We start from the raw sequence: 14791 nt of genomic DNA on the forward strand, positions 1-14791 counted from the left end.
GATGTTCCATTAACCAGAGACAGGAGTTTCCTTAACCCGACAATGCACTGACAACAGGAAACACACACACACACACACACACACACCAGCACGCCCATGAGAGCACTTCTGTAACATCCACGGACACAAGCGGTTTGTCAAGCGAATGAAAGGAAATACTAACTATTTGCACCTCTGTAGAAATGGACGCCTTTGGATGGATGCAGAAGCAGCAGGAGGAGCTGGAAGAATGACACTAGTGGCAAAAGGCCTGATTGTTCCTGCCTGTCTCACAAAAAGAGGGGACAAGGGGCTAGAAAGAGATGTAGCGAGAGACGGAGCTAGACGGTGACGGGGTGGAGAGGGGGGCGGCAAGGTGGAAAGAGAGATGGAAATAGAGATGGAAAGAGAGATGTCTGGTTAACAAGGTGCTGAGCACGACAAGCCCTGGGGAGTCCACGCTCCCTTACCCTCTAAGATTAGATATCTCTTTCTCTGTCGATCCCACTCGCTCTCTTGTTGTGACACAAGGAGAACATGCCACTATCACAGGGGGACGCCCCCTAGGAACCATCGCCCCCCCCCCCCCCCCCCCCCGCTCTCTCCCAGTCTCGTCTGACAAAAAACCCCTCTCTCTCTCTCGTTCTCTTTTCACCTACCTTTTATATGGTTCAATTCGTTTCAACATCTGTGCAGCAGTTAGAGCATTAAATATCAAAGCGACATTAAATATCAGGTAAAACATAGTTAGGCGATTTGTCAAACACCCAAGTGGCTCACTATCGGCAATAAAAATTGGGGTATTGGGGTTTGTCCATTGAGACAGTATCTTGTATTGAGTCTAATTATGCTTTTTGAACCTGGTCCCAGAGCCCATAGTTTCAAATTTGGTCCCATTTAAAAAAAAAAAAAAACTGTATCTGGCGTTCTACTCTTTCCCCTTTCTTATATCCTCTCTCCCATTGCAACACGCCCGTCTTTAGCTCACTCTCCTTTGCTTGACACCGCTCTCCCACCTGAGCATCACTATGTGTCAGGACAAATTGGCCGAGACTCACATTGCTCTCTCTCTCTCCCTCCCTCTCTCTCTCTCCCTCTGTCTCTCTGCCTGCTCACAACTCAACCGGAGAGAAAGAACAAGAGCACAAGAGACAGAAAGAAAGAGAAAGATTGATAATGTGTGGAAAATGGGGGAGAAAGAGCAATATGCATCAGAGGAAAGGCAAGGGTGGCGAGGAAGGAGGAGGAGGATTTATATTTGATGACGTAACATAAAAAGAAAGAGCATTATAGACAACACAGATTCAGATGTGTAGAGACTTTGTACTAGAAGAACTGCTTCCCAATGGAATGTGAACTTCAGGTTTCTAGTTAGTGCATACTGTAAAGGTTCAATTTTGATTATATTTCATGCAAATGTTACAAAAAGTGCTAAAATTACCAAAGTTAGCTGTAGACCTGCTTTGCTACATTGAGTGCCATTTTATTACACAAGTAATGGCGGTTTGATAGCGTTAAACAATCAAACCTGCACCACTGTATCTGTAACTATCATTTGGGTTATTTGGTGGTGTGCACGCTTTATGTCATACAATAGAGTAAATGTGCCCTTATCAGAAACCATAAAACATTGTGTTAATGCCTTTTGTTTACTATTCTCTGGTTAAGGTGAAGAGGTACAAAAGCACGTATAGTCCCATGGATGTTAACAAACAGCCTGCACTTTGAATATGACTTTACTGTGGACTGGCATGCTGCACACAGGAGGTGGTTCACTGGTCTGCGTCGCAAAAAAGTTTCTGCATGTTGTGCCTTTTAGAAGCTACACAGTAAAAGATATACAGTAGACATTTTATATAACTTGACAATGTATGTAATCATTGCATATGAGGAGCGTGTATGTTGAGAGGCAAATGTAGGGAAATAGTGCTTTGTGCTGAAGAAAAGCCACCAGCTAATTGAATGGTTTCCCGTTTCTGAATCATCCGACTGAAGAACACACACGTTACAAATACACACTAACATCACATAAGCAAATACCTTTTCCGTCGCAGACCCTTACATTCTCTATTACACTTTAACATGCGCGCACACACACATACACGCACATGCAGTACAGCACAGGGCCTATAGCATAGCGACAGAGAGATCAGAGAAATGGGCAGAAAATAATAGAATCTTCATCCCAGTAATCCATATTCATTCTTCTTATCCCGCTCTGCCTCATCCCTCCCTCCCTGCACGCCCGCTTCCTCGTCTCTGACATTCAAATGAGTTGTCTTTTCTCCCTTGTTAGACACACACGCACAGTCTCGCCCACACTAAAACACACACACACACACACACACACACACATAAATGCATAAATATTCTCTCTCACTCATATAGACACACACACACACCTACTTAGACGCACACACAAACACACTCTTTTTTTGGATACTTTCTGCCCCGTTGCACCCGTGATGGCAAATTGAGCGCCTCCTGTCTCTCTCCCTCTTCCTCTCACTCACCCCCTCTGTTGACTCCCCTCATCTTTTCTCCTCTGGCCCCCCTGTTCTTCATACCCCTCCTCCTATTCTCTCCATCCTCCTCTTTCCCCCGCTCTCTGTCTCTCTCTGATTTGACTACAGTGGCAGGTAGGGTTGGATCACAAACCAATGAAGGGAGAAAAAAAGCCTTTATGTGGTGAAGGGGCGCGTGTCTGACACACACTTAAGACATCGCACACTGAGAGCTATACATTATCAGAGGAGCGCCAACTCCAGAGACGGAGTTTCCCTGTGAGAGAATCCTGCTGAGAATTTTTGTAAGACAAAGATGGGGACATTTCTTCATTTTGTCTTTGAGAATTGACAATTATTTATATATTCTTAAATCTATCTATCCATTCATCCACCGATCTATCGATCTTCCTTTGCCCTCCGTCAGTCTGTCCTGGTCCTATTAGGGGAAGATGGAGGTGTGATCATGGTTACTGTGTGCTAACAGGGAGCGTGCTGCCACGGATGACAGATATCACACGCACACACACACACACACACACACACTCTGTCATGCAGGGAGAAAACACTTGGTAGATTTCATCACTGCTCGTAATTATGATTCTGTCAAGTCCACAACATGGCAATCCATAACGACACATGCACACAAATGCGTGAACACGCACTTGCGCGCGCGCGCGCACACACACATACACACACACACACCAAGACGTATCATTCCATGTTCAAATATACTTAACTGATCTCATAGTTACACTGAAAACATTTGTATTTTAAAAGTGCTGCACATGACAATACACACATTTACATACAGAAGAAAACTACAACAAGCTTTAAAAGATTTAAATGACCAAAAGGGCACAAAAACAGTGTTTGTGTTAAAGCTTCTGTGTACTGAGGTGACTTTATGTCTTACTAAGTCATATGTGTCATTTTGTGCTTGCATGTTAAACTCTTAAATATAATGCAGTTAAGTTTTTGTGTAATGTTGTCAATTTAACGTATAACTGGATAGAGGGATACGGTGTGTGGGGCTGCGTGTGTGTGTTCTCAGGATTGTTTGAGTATGTGTGTTGTGTGGGCCAACGTGTGTGTGAGGACATCTCTGTCTCCAGTGTTGACGCCTCATGTGTCAGGGGAACCTATTAGAGACCCTCTCAGCCTAACCCCACACCTGACCCCCACCCTGATGTATGAGTGTGTGTGCGCGTGCGTGTGTGTATTTGTGTTTGTTTTTCTTGGGGCCAACTACAACCCCAAATGTTGTTTCCTTTATTATTCTGGTTATTAGAAGTATCTCATCATCTATCAATGACAACAGGTTTTAGGAGTATTATTTACAGTTCTATCGAGCACATATGTGTTTGTGTTAAGTTGTCTGTGTGTATGTGTGAGCCAGAACTACAGGGGGTCAGGTCTCTGGTTACTCCTGGATATCTGACCCCATTGCCCCATATCAATCTACTTGGCCACGCTGTATGTGTGTATGATGTCTTAAAGTGTGTGTGTGTGTGAGGGAGATAGTGAGAGACAAAGCTAGTCTGCTAATCCTCTCAATGTCATTGCCCCTTTCATATTTTCAACTGTTTTCAACAAATTGTTTGTTGATCTGACAGGCCTAAAATATAAAAAGTTGAAATTGGAAACCTCTATTTACCTTTTGCATAGTCTGCAAGTTTTCCAGGGATTTACAAACCCTTTCCTTTATGAGCATTCAACTAAATATATTGTTAGAAGCATCAATAATACAAACATAATAAATAGTAAATGTCATTTTAATCGGTCACCAGATCATTTCATGAATCTTCATTACAACAACATTTCAAAATGCTATGTGGTGTCTGATTTGTCCTCTGCATTTAAAAAAGAATATGTATTTCTCTTGTTCCTTCCACTGCATGATGTTCTTGTGAAGGTCAAAAATAAATTCCAGTAAGGGTAAAAGCTTGTTGCTTGTATGGTTATACAGCTGGCAGAGGAGACTAAACAGCACTTTCACCATGTGTAGATAGTGTGTAGTGCTTAATGTGTTGAATGTCAGTGGATATCAGTCGGCAGGTCTCGTGCTTCCCTCTGTGCTACACAGTCAACACTGCGTTTAACCCCTAAATGTCATTGATCTCTCTCTCTCTCTCACACACACACACACACACACACACACACACACACACACACACACACACACACACACCCCTACTCTATGCACTAAACTGTAATATAGACTAGTCTGTACAGGAATTCTACAGAAAACTGAAATTGTTATTTAAAGTTATTTACTCAAATGTCTACTATAAAAACAAGGTTACTGTTACCTGATAAACTTCAAATGTTACTTTTATACTCCTCCTCTTATATGCTAAAAAGCTGATAATGTAGTCCGACCAATCCTCCGGCTCCCTCTCTTGTAATTCTGTCTGCACCGCTAGCCCCTTTGGCCACGAGCCACTGACCAGTTACGTGTCAAAAGCCGTGGAGAGGTGGTCAAAATGCTCCTAATCGCACAAAATATGGGGTAACAAATTATGGTAATGCACAGCCTCAAGAAAGGGATATAACAGGGGAACAGGGGGCTGGTTTAAACACAAAAAAACATTTCCTGAACCTGCAGGGATTCACCAAACCCCAAGATCCCTTCAAACCAGACACTCCACCTCGGTCATTAAACAAAGTCCATTATAAAAAGTGTGAATCCACTACGCATTTGACTTTAAGGTAGAACAACACAAGGTGCACAGTTGCCTTGCCCGGCAAAGTGCTTCCTTCATCCACTTTCTCATCAAGGAAACAGAGCACATGGGCGATGTTTTGCGTTAAGTAGATCTGCACCTGATGGATGTGAGCTAAGTTTCACTGCTAGTGAAGTTATTTAGCAGCGGAAGATGTCAAGAATTAAGAGGTAACGACAATCCCATCTTGACTCGTCTTTCCAAACACGTCAGGTTCATGACTTCCTCCTCCCGCTCCGCCCATCCCTCATTCTCTTACCAGTTCTTTTTACTTCAGATTTGCTCACTATTTCCTTTGCTAACCCCGAGCTCCTCTCTCCTCCTCCATCACTTACAAAGAAATTCACTCCCATCCTCCAGTCTCCTCCCTGTTGCCCATTCCTCCTCTCCCGCTCACACACGCACACTTCTTTCTCTCCCTCTCTTGTGTCTCCAAAGTCGCTGAAGCACAACTAAGCCGGGGGTTTGAGTCCCGATGAGAGCGGTTAGAGCAATCAGTGCTTTTCACACCCTATGATGTTCTTAAAAGGTGACGGGATCAGACGCCCCTGCTGTACTAACACACGCTACACACACACACACACACACACACACTCAAGGAAACCAACACACATTCACAAATGGTTTCACACATATGCAGAAGAGACTCCCAACATGGTCAGACAGACTCACAAATCCACACACAGACTTGATCATCCACACACAAGCACACGCACACGCAGGACCAAAGAGAGATTCACTGGGACGTCTGATTGGGCAAAAAACTAGCTGGTGGTGGCTTGGCAGCACTTTGACACAAACCAAATAAACTGAATAATATTAAATAGTGACATGTAAAATGACAATATGTTGATCAATTTGTTTGCTTTTAAAATAACTGGCAGATGTAACTCTAGAATAGAGACATTATTTATTAAAACCATTTAAGAAAAGAACTGTGCCAACAATTTTTTTCGTTGTCATCTCACAAGGGCTGAATCCACAAATTTCCACCTCATCATCCTCATTTCTGATTATGTCCAATTAAAGAACACTTTAAGAGACCTTATGACATTTGATTTACTGTGAACCGAGTAGCAGTTTGTTTTTTAGTGAAAACAAATGAATAAACCAAGCTGTTACCGTAAAACATTGAATCATAATTAAAGGGCTTGATCGATTTAAGTGTGACCTCACTTCAGTGTGCTTGACATTGGAAAGAAACAAACTTCCATATTAAACTCGATAAAAAGCTACCCCAAACAGGGTGAAGTTACTAAGTTAAGTAATAACAACTTTGACCTACCGAACAACGTCTCAAAATATTCTAAATGCACTCAACATTAAGACTTCAAAGGAAGCATATGTGACGCCAACACGGTTTACAGTTAACGCCTCCACACAGTCTTTGCTGGTGTTTCCTCCAGGTCTGTGGGATCAGGTGTGCGTGATGGTGTGACGCAGAGTGCAGTTAGGATACTGAATGTACAGCTCCATGCTGCCCGTAATGCGGCAAAGAGCAGTGACGCTATCAATTTACACCGTACACAGTCACTTTGCACCAAAGTGAAAGACACACACACACACACACACACACACACAGAGCACGGGCACAAAGTTCAGGGGGATTAATTCACTGCATCATGTCATCAATTCTACCTTACCCCCTATTGTCAGAAAAGAGGAAATTTGTATAAAAAAAAACTAAAGCGTAGCTCCCTTAATGTTAATTAATATTGTGCCAATATCTCAATCCTCAAAATCCCATCGCTTCTTACACTTTTCCTTTTCTCTTCTTCTTTTCTCCTTACTACATTTTCCCCCCTTTTCTCCTACATTTTCTCCTCTCTTCATCATTCCCTCCCGCAGCCTCAGCCAGCCCGCCTTGATGAGCGGAGGCTCTTAGTCACATTGAGGTCAGTCTGCGTGTGCGCACACAAACCTGCCTACACGGGGAAGGGGGTCATCCTGGCAGGGTTACGCTGCACAAAGTCAGCTTCCCATAATGTGGCCGCCGTCGCCTGCATCACACCCTCATGATCCAATTAGGAGCCTCGAGTCCACCAATCAGCTGCCGTGGCAACCAACTGGGAAGATGGGCAGGCAGAGGCAGGCGGGCAGCGGCAATCTCCTAAGTGCTTTTAAGGGATTAGAGGGTGGGTGGAAAGCAGGGAGGGAGGAGGGAGGGGAGGCAGGGGGGACACCTCTCTCTGCCTCTTTACTTTGAGCTCTCGCTTTGTTGATGAGACCAAAGCGCGACAATACGTCTTAATTGGCCCCACAAATTATTGCTGCACTTCTAAATACAAGCGGGAAGAATAAAAATTGGGGAGTGGAAAATTGCTCAGACAAAAGCTGGAACAAGTTAAGAGAAGATCGAGAAAGGAAATGGGGAGATTTAATGTACTTAAGGTGACAGAGAGTGGTGACTGAGGTACAAGGGTCACATGGCAAGATTGTAGTGAAGGGAGAAAGGAAAGGAAGAGGAGAAGGATCCAGGGAGAAGGAAAAGAAGTGGATGGAGGACAGATGAAGTGTTTATGACTCTAGAGAAGCAGCAGAAACTTTGACCTATTCTGACCTCTTTAGGTCTTGAGATATATTGGGTCACCATGGTAAATTTAATACAAATTTAAGGTTCCCTTTTTCGCCGAATGCAAAGAATACATTTTAGGCGTATTTAGCTCCGTGCAGTGAGAACACATGGTAATGTGTGCCTGTGCATACCTTCACAGATTTACTCGTCTAATCCATCAGCTTTTGGGAGCGAGAGGGAGACAGAGAGAAAGGGAGACGAGGAGCAAGCCGTAGGCAGAGATCTTGATAACGTTCACCTGGCTGCAGTGAGAGCCCGTTATCAGAGCTGCTAAAGGGCAGAGAGCACAGGAAACCACAAACGCTTTGAATTTCAGATACACTATCTACAGTACATTTTACTTTTTGTTCATACAGTAAAAGCCCTCTCCATTTGGACACACGCGCAAACAGGCACACACACACACATGTCCAGAAAGATTTCCCCCAGAACACATCAAAAAGAGGTATACACCTACTTTAGTTTGGCCTCATGCACTTATTATCCGTGGCACCAGTCAAAGAGTCAAACAGGCAGAAACGTTATCTTCAATAAACCATTTAGTGAGGGCATATATTTAAAAGAGAATAATAGATATTTGTTTAAAAGCTTTTAGCAGCCATTATCAACAGATCTCATACATGCACAGGAGTCGGGGGCCTGTGTTTGACGTAAAAACGTGTGTTGTAATATCTTTAGTCAAACATTTACCATCTAGAATTCTGATAGAGAGAAAACACAGAGAGACATTGGCTATTAATGAGGTAGCCTTATCTACTAAATGTCAAGCACACACACACACACACACACACACACACACACAGAGGCAAACAAACAAACAAGAATGCCTTAGACCAATAAGGTGCTGATAATTTATATCATAGCTGATAATATACCTAGTGTTTTTTCATGCAATCTATGACCTCTGCTGAGATTTGTAGACAGCCAAATACGGCTGCACTGGCAGCACCTAAACCAATCACCTCTCCAGAGCCTTGAGTTACGGGGACCTGTTGTAGTTTCAGTTAATCAAGTCACAATTAATAATACAGTGAGGAAAGCTGTACAAATTACAGCAGAGATCCAACAGAAATGTCAAGTCGTGTCATATATATATATAGCCGTGCCAAATTCACTAAAACAAGCAGTGCTTCTACTTGGGCCTCGTTTGGCATGAGAATAAGACTTCACTCGTGGCATGATTGGAATTTAAAGAGGGGGATTTCTATGTTTCACAGCAATAAACTTGACAGTGAGTTTTACGTAAAGCATGTCGTAAACTGTCGCTGTTGTTAATGTGATATGAACCCTGTGATCGACTGCCCATTATGTTACATTAATATTGTGCTAGAGAAGAACACTTCCCTTTGAAGGAGCGAAAACTTTTAACATCCAAACTAATACAACTTTTTCTTGGGTGAATTTTGAGTCAGTGTAGGTGTTTGTTTCACATATAACTAGTGACTAATATCCTCACCAATGTGAAATGAATTGTGAATTGATAATGAACACATTAATAATTAGCCTGTGCTGAATACCTGAAAACCAACTTTCACGTTTGTTGTTTTTAAGGTTAACACACTGTGCGTGTATTTGTGTACCCACCACTGTGCAGGTTTAGATCTTTCTTCCAAGCATTTTGCTTCAGGCATCAGGACCTCAATTAAAGAGAACTGCTTGTAGGAGTCATGAGCTTGACACACACACACACACACACACACACACACACACACACACACACAATACCTCTAAAGTATAAATATTTCACAATATCTTAGTCCTTTTACCTTGGAATGACCTGATTGTCCCACCACGTGTATGTGTGTGTGTGTGTGTCACTTCATTTCCATAGAGGTATGTGGAAGTGCATTCAATCTAGTGCTCGAGCAAAGACGTGGACGCTAATACAGGCACAGAGGACTTCTTCCAATGACACAGAACATTGATGCCTTTTTTGTTCGTTTTTTTTTATATAGCTGTGGCTTAGTGATGTAGTGTTTGTCCTATCTTTACTACATTGTGGGATGATATAATAACTGATATTAATTCCACCGCATTTCCTTGTTCTAAGCATTTTTATGAAAGGAAAAATGTATTCATGATGAAAAACGCTTAAATTAAATCTCACATCGGAGCTCCGTCTTTCTGATCGACAATCAAAATATTAAATTTAAAGAAGAACGTTACTCAAATCCACCTGGTATAACAGGAGGATAGAGGAATGACGCCAATCCAGTAATAAAAACAGTCCCTTACAGCAAGCTGCTGTTGCCATTGCCCTGACAGACCTGACTACTCAATCTATTCTCGTTTCTGCACGTGTTAGGCCAATAAATTCCGCCTCTTCCCCCCTCATCCTCACACTACTGTCCTCTCTCTCTTCTCCCTCTGGGTCCTCTCCCGATCTTTCTCTCCCTTTACCTCTCTCCTGTGTTCACATGAAAGACAATTAGACCCAGCGACATCAAACCTTGCAATGACAGTTAGTGTCCACACGCGTAGAGAGAAAAAGTCGCCCTCTTCTTTACCGGACGGCTTTCTGTTCACCCATAAAGAGGAACAACAGCTTAGCAGAGAGGAGAAAAGAAGAGGAGGTAGAAGAAGAGGAGAGGGAAGACGATCTTGTAGTTGAACATACTTTTAATTAGTGCCCACAGCCGGAATTTACAGTAGCGGTTACATGCATTTGTTGAATTATCGAACATTGTCCAAATTGCACAATCTGGGAGTCAGAAGATGCCGCCTAGTGAATTTGGGGTCAACTGAGTGAGTATAGTGGGCGGAGTCATTAAACAGTTGTTCTGATTGAGGGCCCATTTTGGATGTTCTATTCCACGTCCCTCGCTCTCCTCACATCCCAACATTCCTCATGTCTCGAAGGCTTAAAAAGCATCTATTAAATATGATGAATGTATGAAACGACTGGGTTGGTGAATGAGCAATGTGCTCACCTCGTGAAAGAGTAATTTGGCTATTCATTTAGTCAGCTTTACACATAGAATTGTCCATTTCTTATAGATTATCAATACTTTAGCCACTTAGGCCGTTTAGAGGTGACCAGGCAGCAAGCGTACTGTTGCTACTAATGAGCATGGAATTGAGTCAATTTGGTGGAAAGTTCATATGTGTGTCTATGTATATTTTAAGTGCTGCAATCACATATTACTAGTAGATTAAAAGGTATCACTTATTGATTTGACTCAATTCTCATCTTGTTCTGTCGTTGACAGCAAAAGAAAATGGATGGGGTTTTTTCTGGAGCTAATTTGAAAATGAATTAAATTTGACACTGAAAAACACAGTGAGAAATACCGAGGTTTGTGTGAGCACACACACACACACACACACACACACACACACACACACACACACACACACACACACACACAAACACCCGCGCAGACACACACAGCTCAGTGGTGGGAAGAGAAAAGAAACCCGAGCTGGACCAGGAGTGGGATAACAGGAGTCCAGGAATAGTGGCAATCGATGGATGGATAGATGGATGGATGGGTGGAAGAAGGTAGCGGGATATGTGGTAAGAGTTGAAGGGAGAGATGAGTGGTCTCCTGGGTGGAGTGGTGATAGTCCTGCTGAGTGTCTCTGAGACAAATTCCTTCCCAAACCGAAAGGAGAAAGGCAAGAGGGTTTGGAAAAAAAACAGGTATGGTAGCTAAATGGAGACTAAAATGAAACACTCCATTATGATGAGTAAACAATTAATTAAAAAGAAGTGTATGAATAGCGGGAGAGGAGTGGGGGCAAGAAGTTACAGCTGTAATAGAAAGAGTCGTACCTGAACTTCAACCTCATTACCAGCATTGCCCTCTCGCTGATTCTAATTTGTCTGTAGTTTCACACATTGTAACATTGACATTTCATGAATTTCACTGTATTACTTCAAATGTCAAACTTCAAAACAGGACAAGCTGTGGCAAATCACTCAAAAGGCAGAGGAAGGCAGTGTTTTAAATATTATATTAAATATTCAGGCTATATGAGGAAAATTTATTTTATAATTGACACAAAAAAACACACACACACATCTCACACACACACACACAACGAGAAACACACAGCTCAAAAATAGCTGTAAAAACAGGTATTGATGAGGAGGCCCAGTCAATGATCATCAGAGGAAAACAGAAACCACCATTAGCCAGCCAGTCAATCGCTAAAGCATTCTGGGTAATTCTAGCACACACATACATCCAGACACAAGGATACACACATTGGCAGTAAGATGACACCCCTCAGAGGCATCTTAACCACACACACACACACACACACAAATTCACAAAGACATTAAGGCAGGACTGCATTTAGTCCTTAATTTTGTTTCCCTTACCTGTTTCATGTTGCTTTGTCCTTCCTTCCTTCCTTTTGTTCCTATCTTTTTTATTTTTCTCTACATGTGATTTATTCCACCACATGTCACTCCCTCAAAGATTCCCTTTTCACTCGCTTACATCTCTTCTCTTTCTCTCCAAGGGTTAAAGTGGCGGTTGTTCATTCCTAGGGGGTCTTAACCCAGCTCTCATTAGTGCAGTGCAGTAGTTTGTTTGTGTGTTTGTGTGTGTATGAACGAGTGGTGGGGATGATTGTGCATTACCCAGCAGCTAATCAATGGGAAAAAACACTGAGCCCGAGCCCCTGCTTAAGTTACCATCAGCGCTATTTATAGTGAAACACACATGTCCACAATTACCAAAAATAATAAAACAAAGAGCCATATGCTGTGACCCATACTGTTGATACAGTGAGTTTAATCTACATATAACTTCCATAACTTAAATCTCAACTTCAACCTGACAAGACTCAAGAAAGACTCATGCAGGAGTGCTGCGGTTAAAAACTTGAAACAATAACCCGATGCACATACATGTTGAATCTAAAAAATTTTGTCAGCTCGGTGAACGAATCCAGTGAACCCGTCCCCACTTCCCCTGAGAGGCGGGAGACTTCATCGCCGTTGGCAAATGCAGCCACTTCCCTAGCAAGTATTCTTCAGTTGCAAGTCTTTCAGTTGTGTGGCTCAAGCTCACTTCAGGTGGGCTGACCATAAAGGTTGACCAGTTTTTCTACTTAGGCCGGTCCTCTGAGCTTTGCACAGCCTCTTTTTAAAATAGTAGAACTGTTTAACTAATAAATTGCATTTATTGGTCAGGGTTAAATGGTCAATAGATAACTATGAAGATGTCAGCTGGCATGCTTCTTATCTTAGGTCACATTAAGTAGCATCATTGAACACTAGCAAGACGGTTGATGAGAATAACATTCACTCAAATTCAGTGCTAAATTCTGTGTATGCAAAATAAAAATCACAATAATAAGCAGCGAAAGAAAGGGAACATATGTTACAGACTCGTTTTAAGGCCCCTGTAAACTTGTGTTTTTCTATTTACAACAGATCATTGATCCAGAGACTTTCCTTACTTTGTGCATTCCTAATGTTGAAAGCTATGCTCACTTCCATTCTGCACAGAATGCTTTTGAATATTTGCCAAAGAGGCACTCTGGTGGCCCGAAGGCCTAAGAAGTACTCCATGTAATTCTAATTGCCTAATTTGCATTTGACCAGAGACCCTTGTTTCTTATCATAAACTTCCTCTCTCTTAACCGTCCAACAAATCCAAAATGCCACAGAATATTTTCAAAATACGTATTACAGTAGATTCTGTTTTGCTCACCGTAAATCCAATTGTTCGGGTTCCATCTTAATCCAAATAGTTACAAGGATGGAACTTTTCTCTCTTTGGCCTCCTCCATTGTCTCACCCTCCCTCTGCCTCTCTCTCTCCCCCTTATCGGTCTTTCCTAGTGGGAGGGAGACAGATTAACGTCAACGCTGGTTTTACTTATCATAGTGCAGCCAGGACAACCCTGCAAGGGATAGAGTGGAGGCAAACTGCATCACCGCTCAACACAGTGCGACTACGTCTGCACAGTAATCACACACATTGAGTGGTAGACTTAATCGACGTTCCGCATTGCTTAATAGAGGTCTAAAATATATAACTTTTGAGGTTCCTCCTTTTAAAATTAAAAAAAGGCACATGAGAATGGAATATTCAAATTAGAAAATGTTTGCGAGTACAAGTCTTCAGTATTATAAAAACAAAGAGTGCAAACACCTCTGTAGTCAATGGAACATGTTACATGCTTCGTCAAAGCCAATTACTTCCTTTTCCACAGATATACGATTTCTGCCCCAACAATTATAGTTTTAAAGTTAAAGTATTTCAATGTATGTTTGCATGAAATTATATGTGATTGGGTTGGCCAACAAATCCCCCCGTGTATGGGTGTATGCGAATTTATGTTCACCTATCTTTGTGTATTACTCAGAGGTCCCCCCCCTCCAGCCCCTGATACACAAACATGCACACACACACAAACAGTTAGAGCTTAATGAAGCAGAACTCAGCCTGGTGCCCATTAGTCTGATAATTATTAATTTCTCCCTGCATCCTAACACACTTATTAACTTGCAGAGGGGGGCTGCGTGTGGCTGTTTGTGAGGGCATGCGTCTGTGTGTGTCTGTTCGTGCCTGGAAGTGCTCGTGCACTTTGGCAGATAAGAGATGTGGAAAGAAAATACATGCATGTATTCATACATGTTTGCACATGTGATGTTTTTATGTCACTGTGTGAAAACATCAAACTCCATTCATGTACGTAACCCAACTGTAAAAGGAAATTTGTAGTTTTCCAACACATATAGAAGAGAATAGAGTGGGTAGGCTTAAGAGTACAAACATATCTCTGGTTAGGCAATGCAAAAAAAGAACAACAAACTGCATCCTCCAAAATTACAGTTTAAATGACTCCTTTAGAGGTTTTAACTACAACCAAAACATTCAAACCCTGTGGTCAATGCAGGTCTGTTTCTGTATTAGGTTCTGCTACATGTACATAACAAAGTTGCAACTGTGTAAATCAGGGGTGCTCAATGCGTCGATCGCGATCGACCAGTCGATCTCAAAGGCAGTACCAGTCGATCGCGTGCCATCGATAAAAAAACGACGT

The 14791-nt window shown here is 42.3% G+C and overlaps 1 protein-coding gene across 2 annotated transcripts in view; it reads right to left on the reverse strand.

Moving 5' to 3' along the window:
• Positions 1–13581, reverse strand: part of esrrga (estrogen-related receptor gamma a) — an 89040-nt gene extending 75459 nt beyond the window's left edge. For both annotated transcript variants that reach the window (XM_078085097.1, XM_040165393.2), the window contains exon 1: positions 13454–13581. In XM_078085097.1, the coding sequence (XP_077941223.1) occupies positions 13454–13479 (26 nt within the window). In that variant the 5' untranslated portion in view covers positions 13480–13581. The remainder of the gene's footprint in view (positions 1–13453) is intronic.
• Positions 13582–14791: the final 1210 nt, after the last annotated feature.

This window comes from Gasterosteus aculeatus, chromosome 12 (genome assembly GCF_964276395.1).
Source record: "Gasterosteus aculeatus chromosome 12, fGasAcu3.hap1.1, whole genome shotgun sequence".
Taxonomy (NCBI): Eukaryota; Metazoa; Chordata; class Actinopteri; order Perciformes; family Gasterosteidae; genus Gasterosteus; species Gasterosteus aculeatus.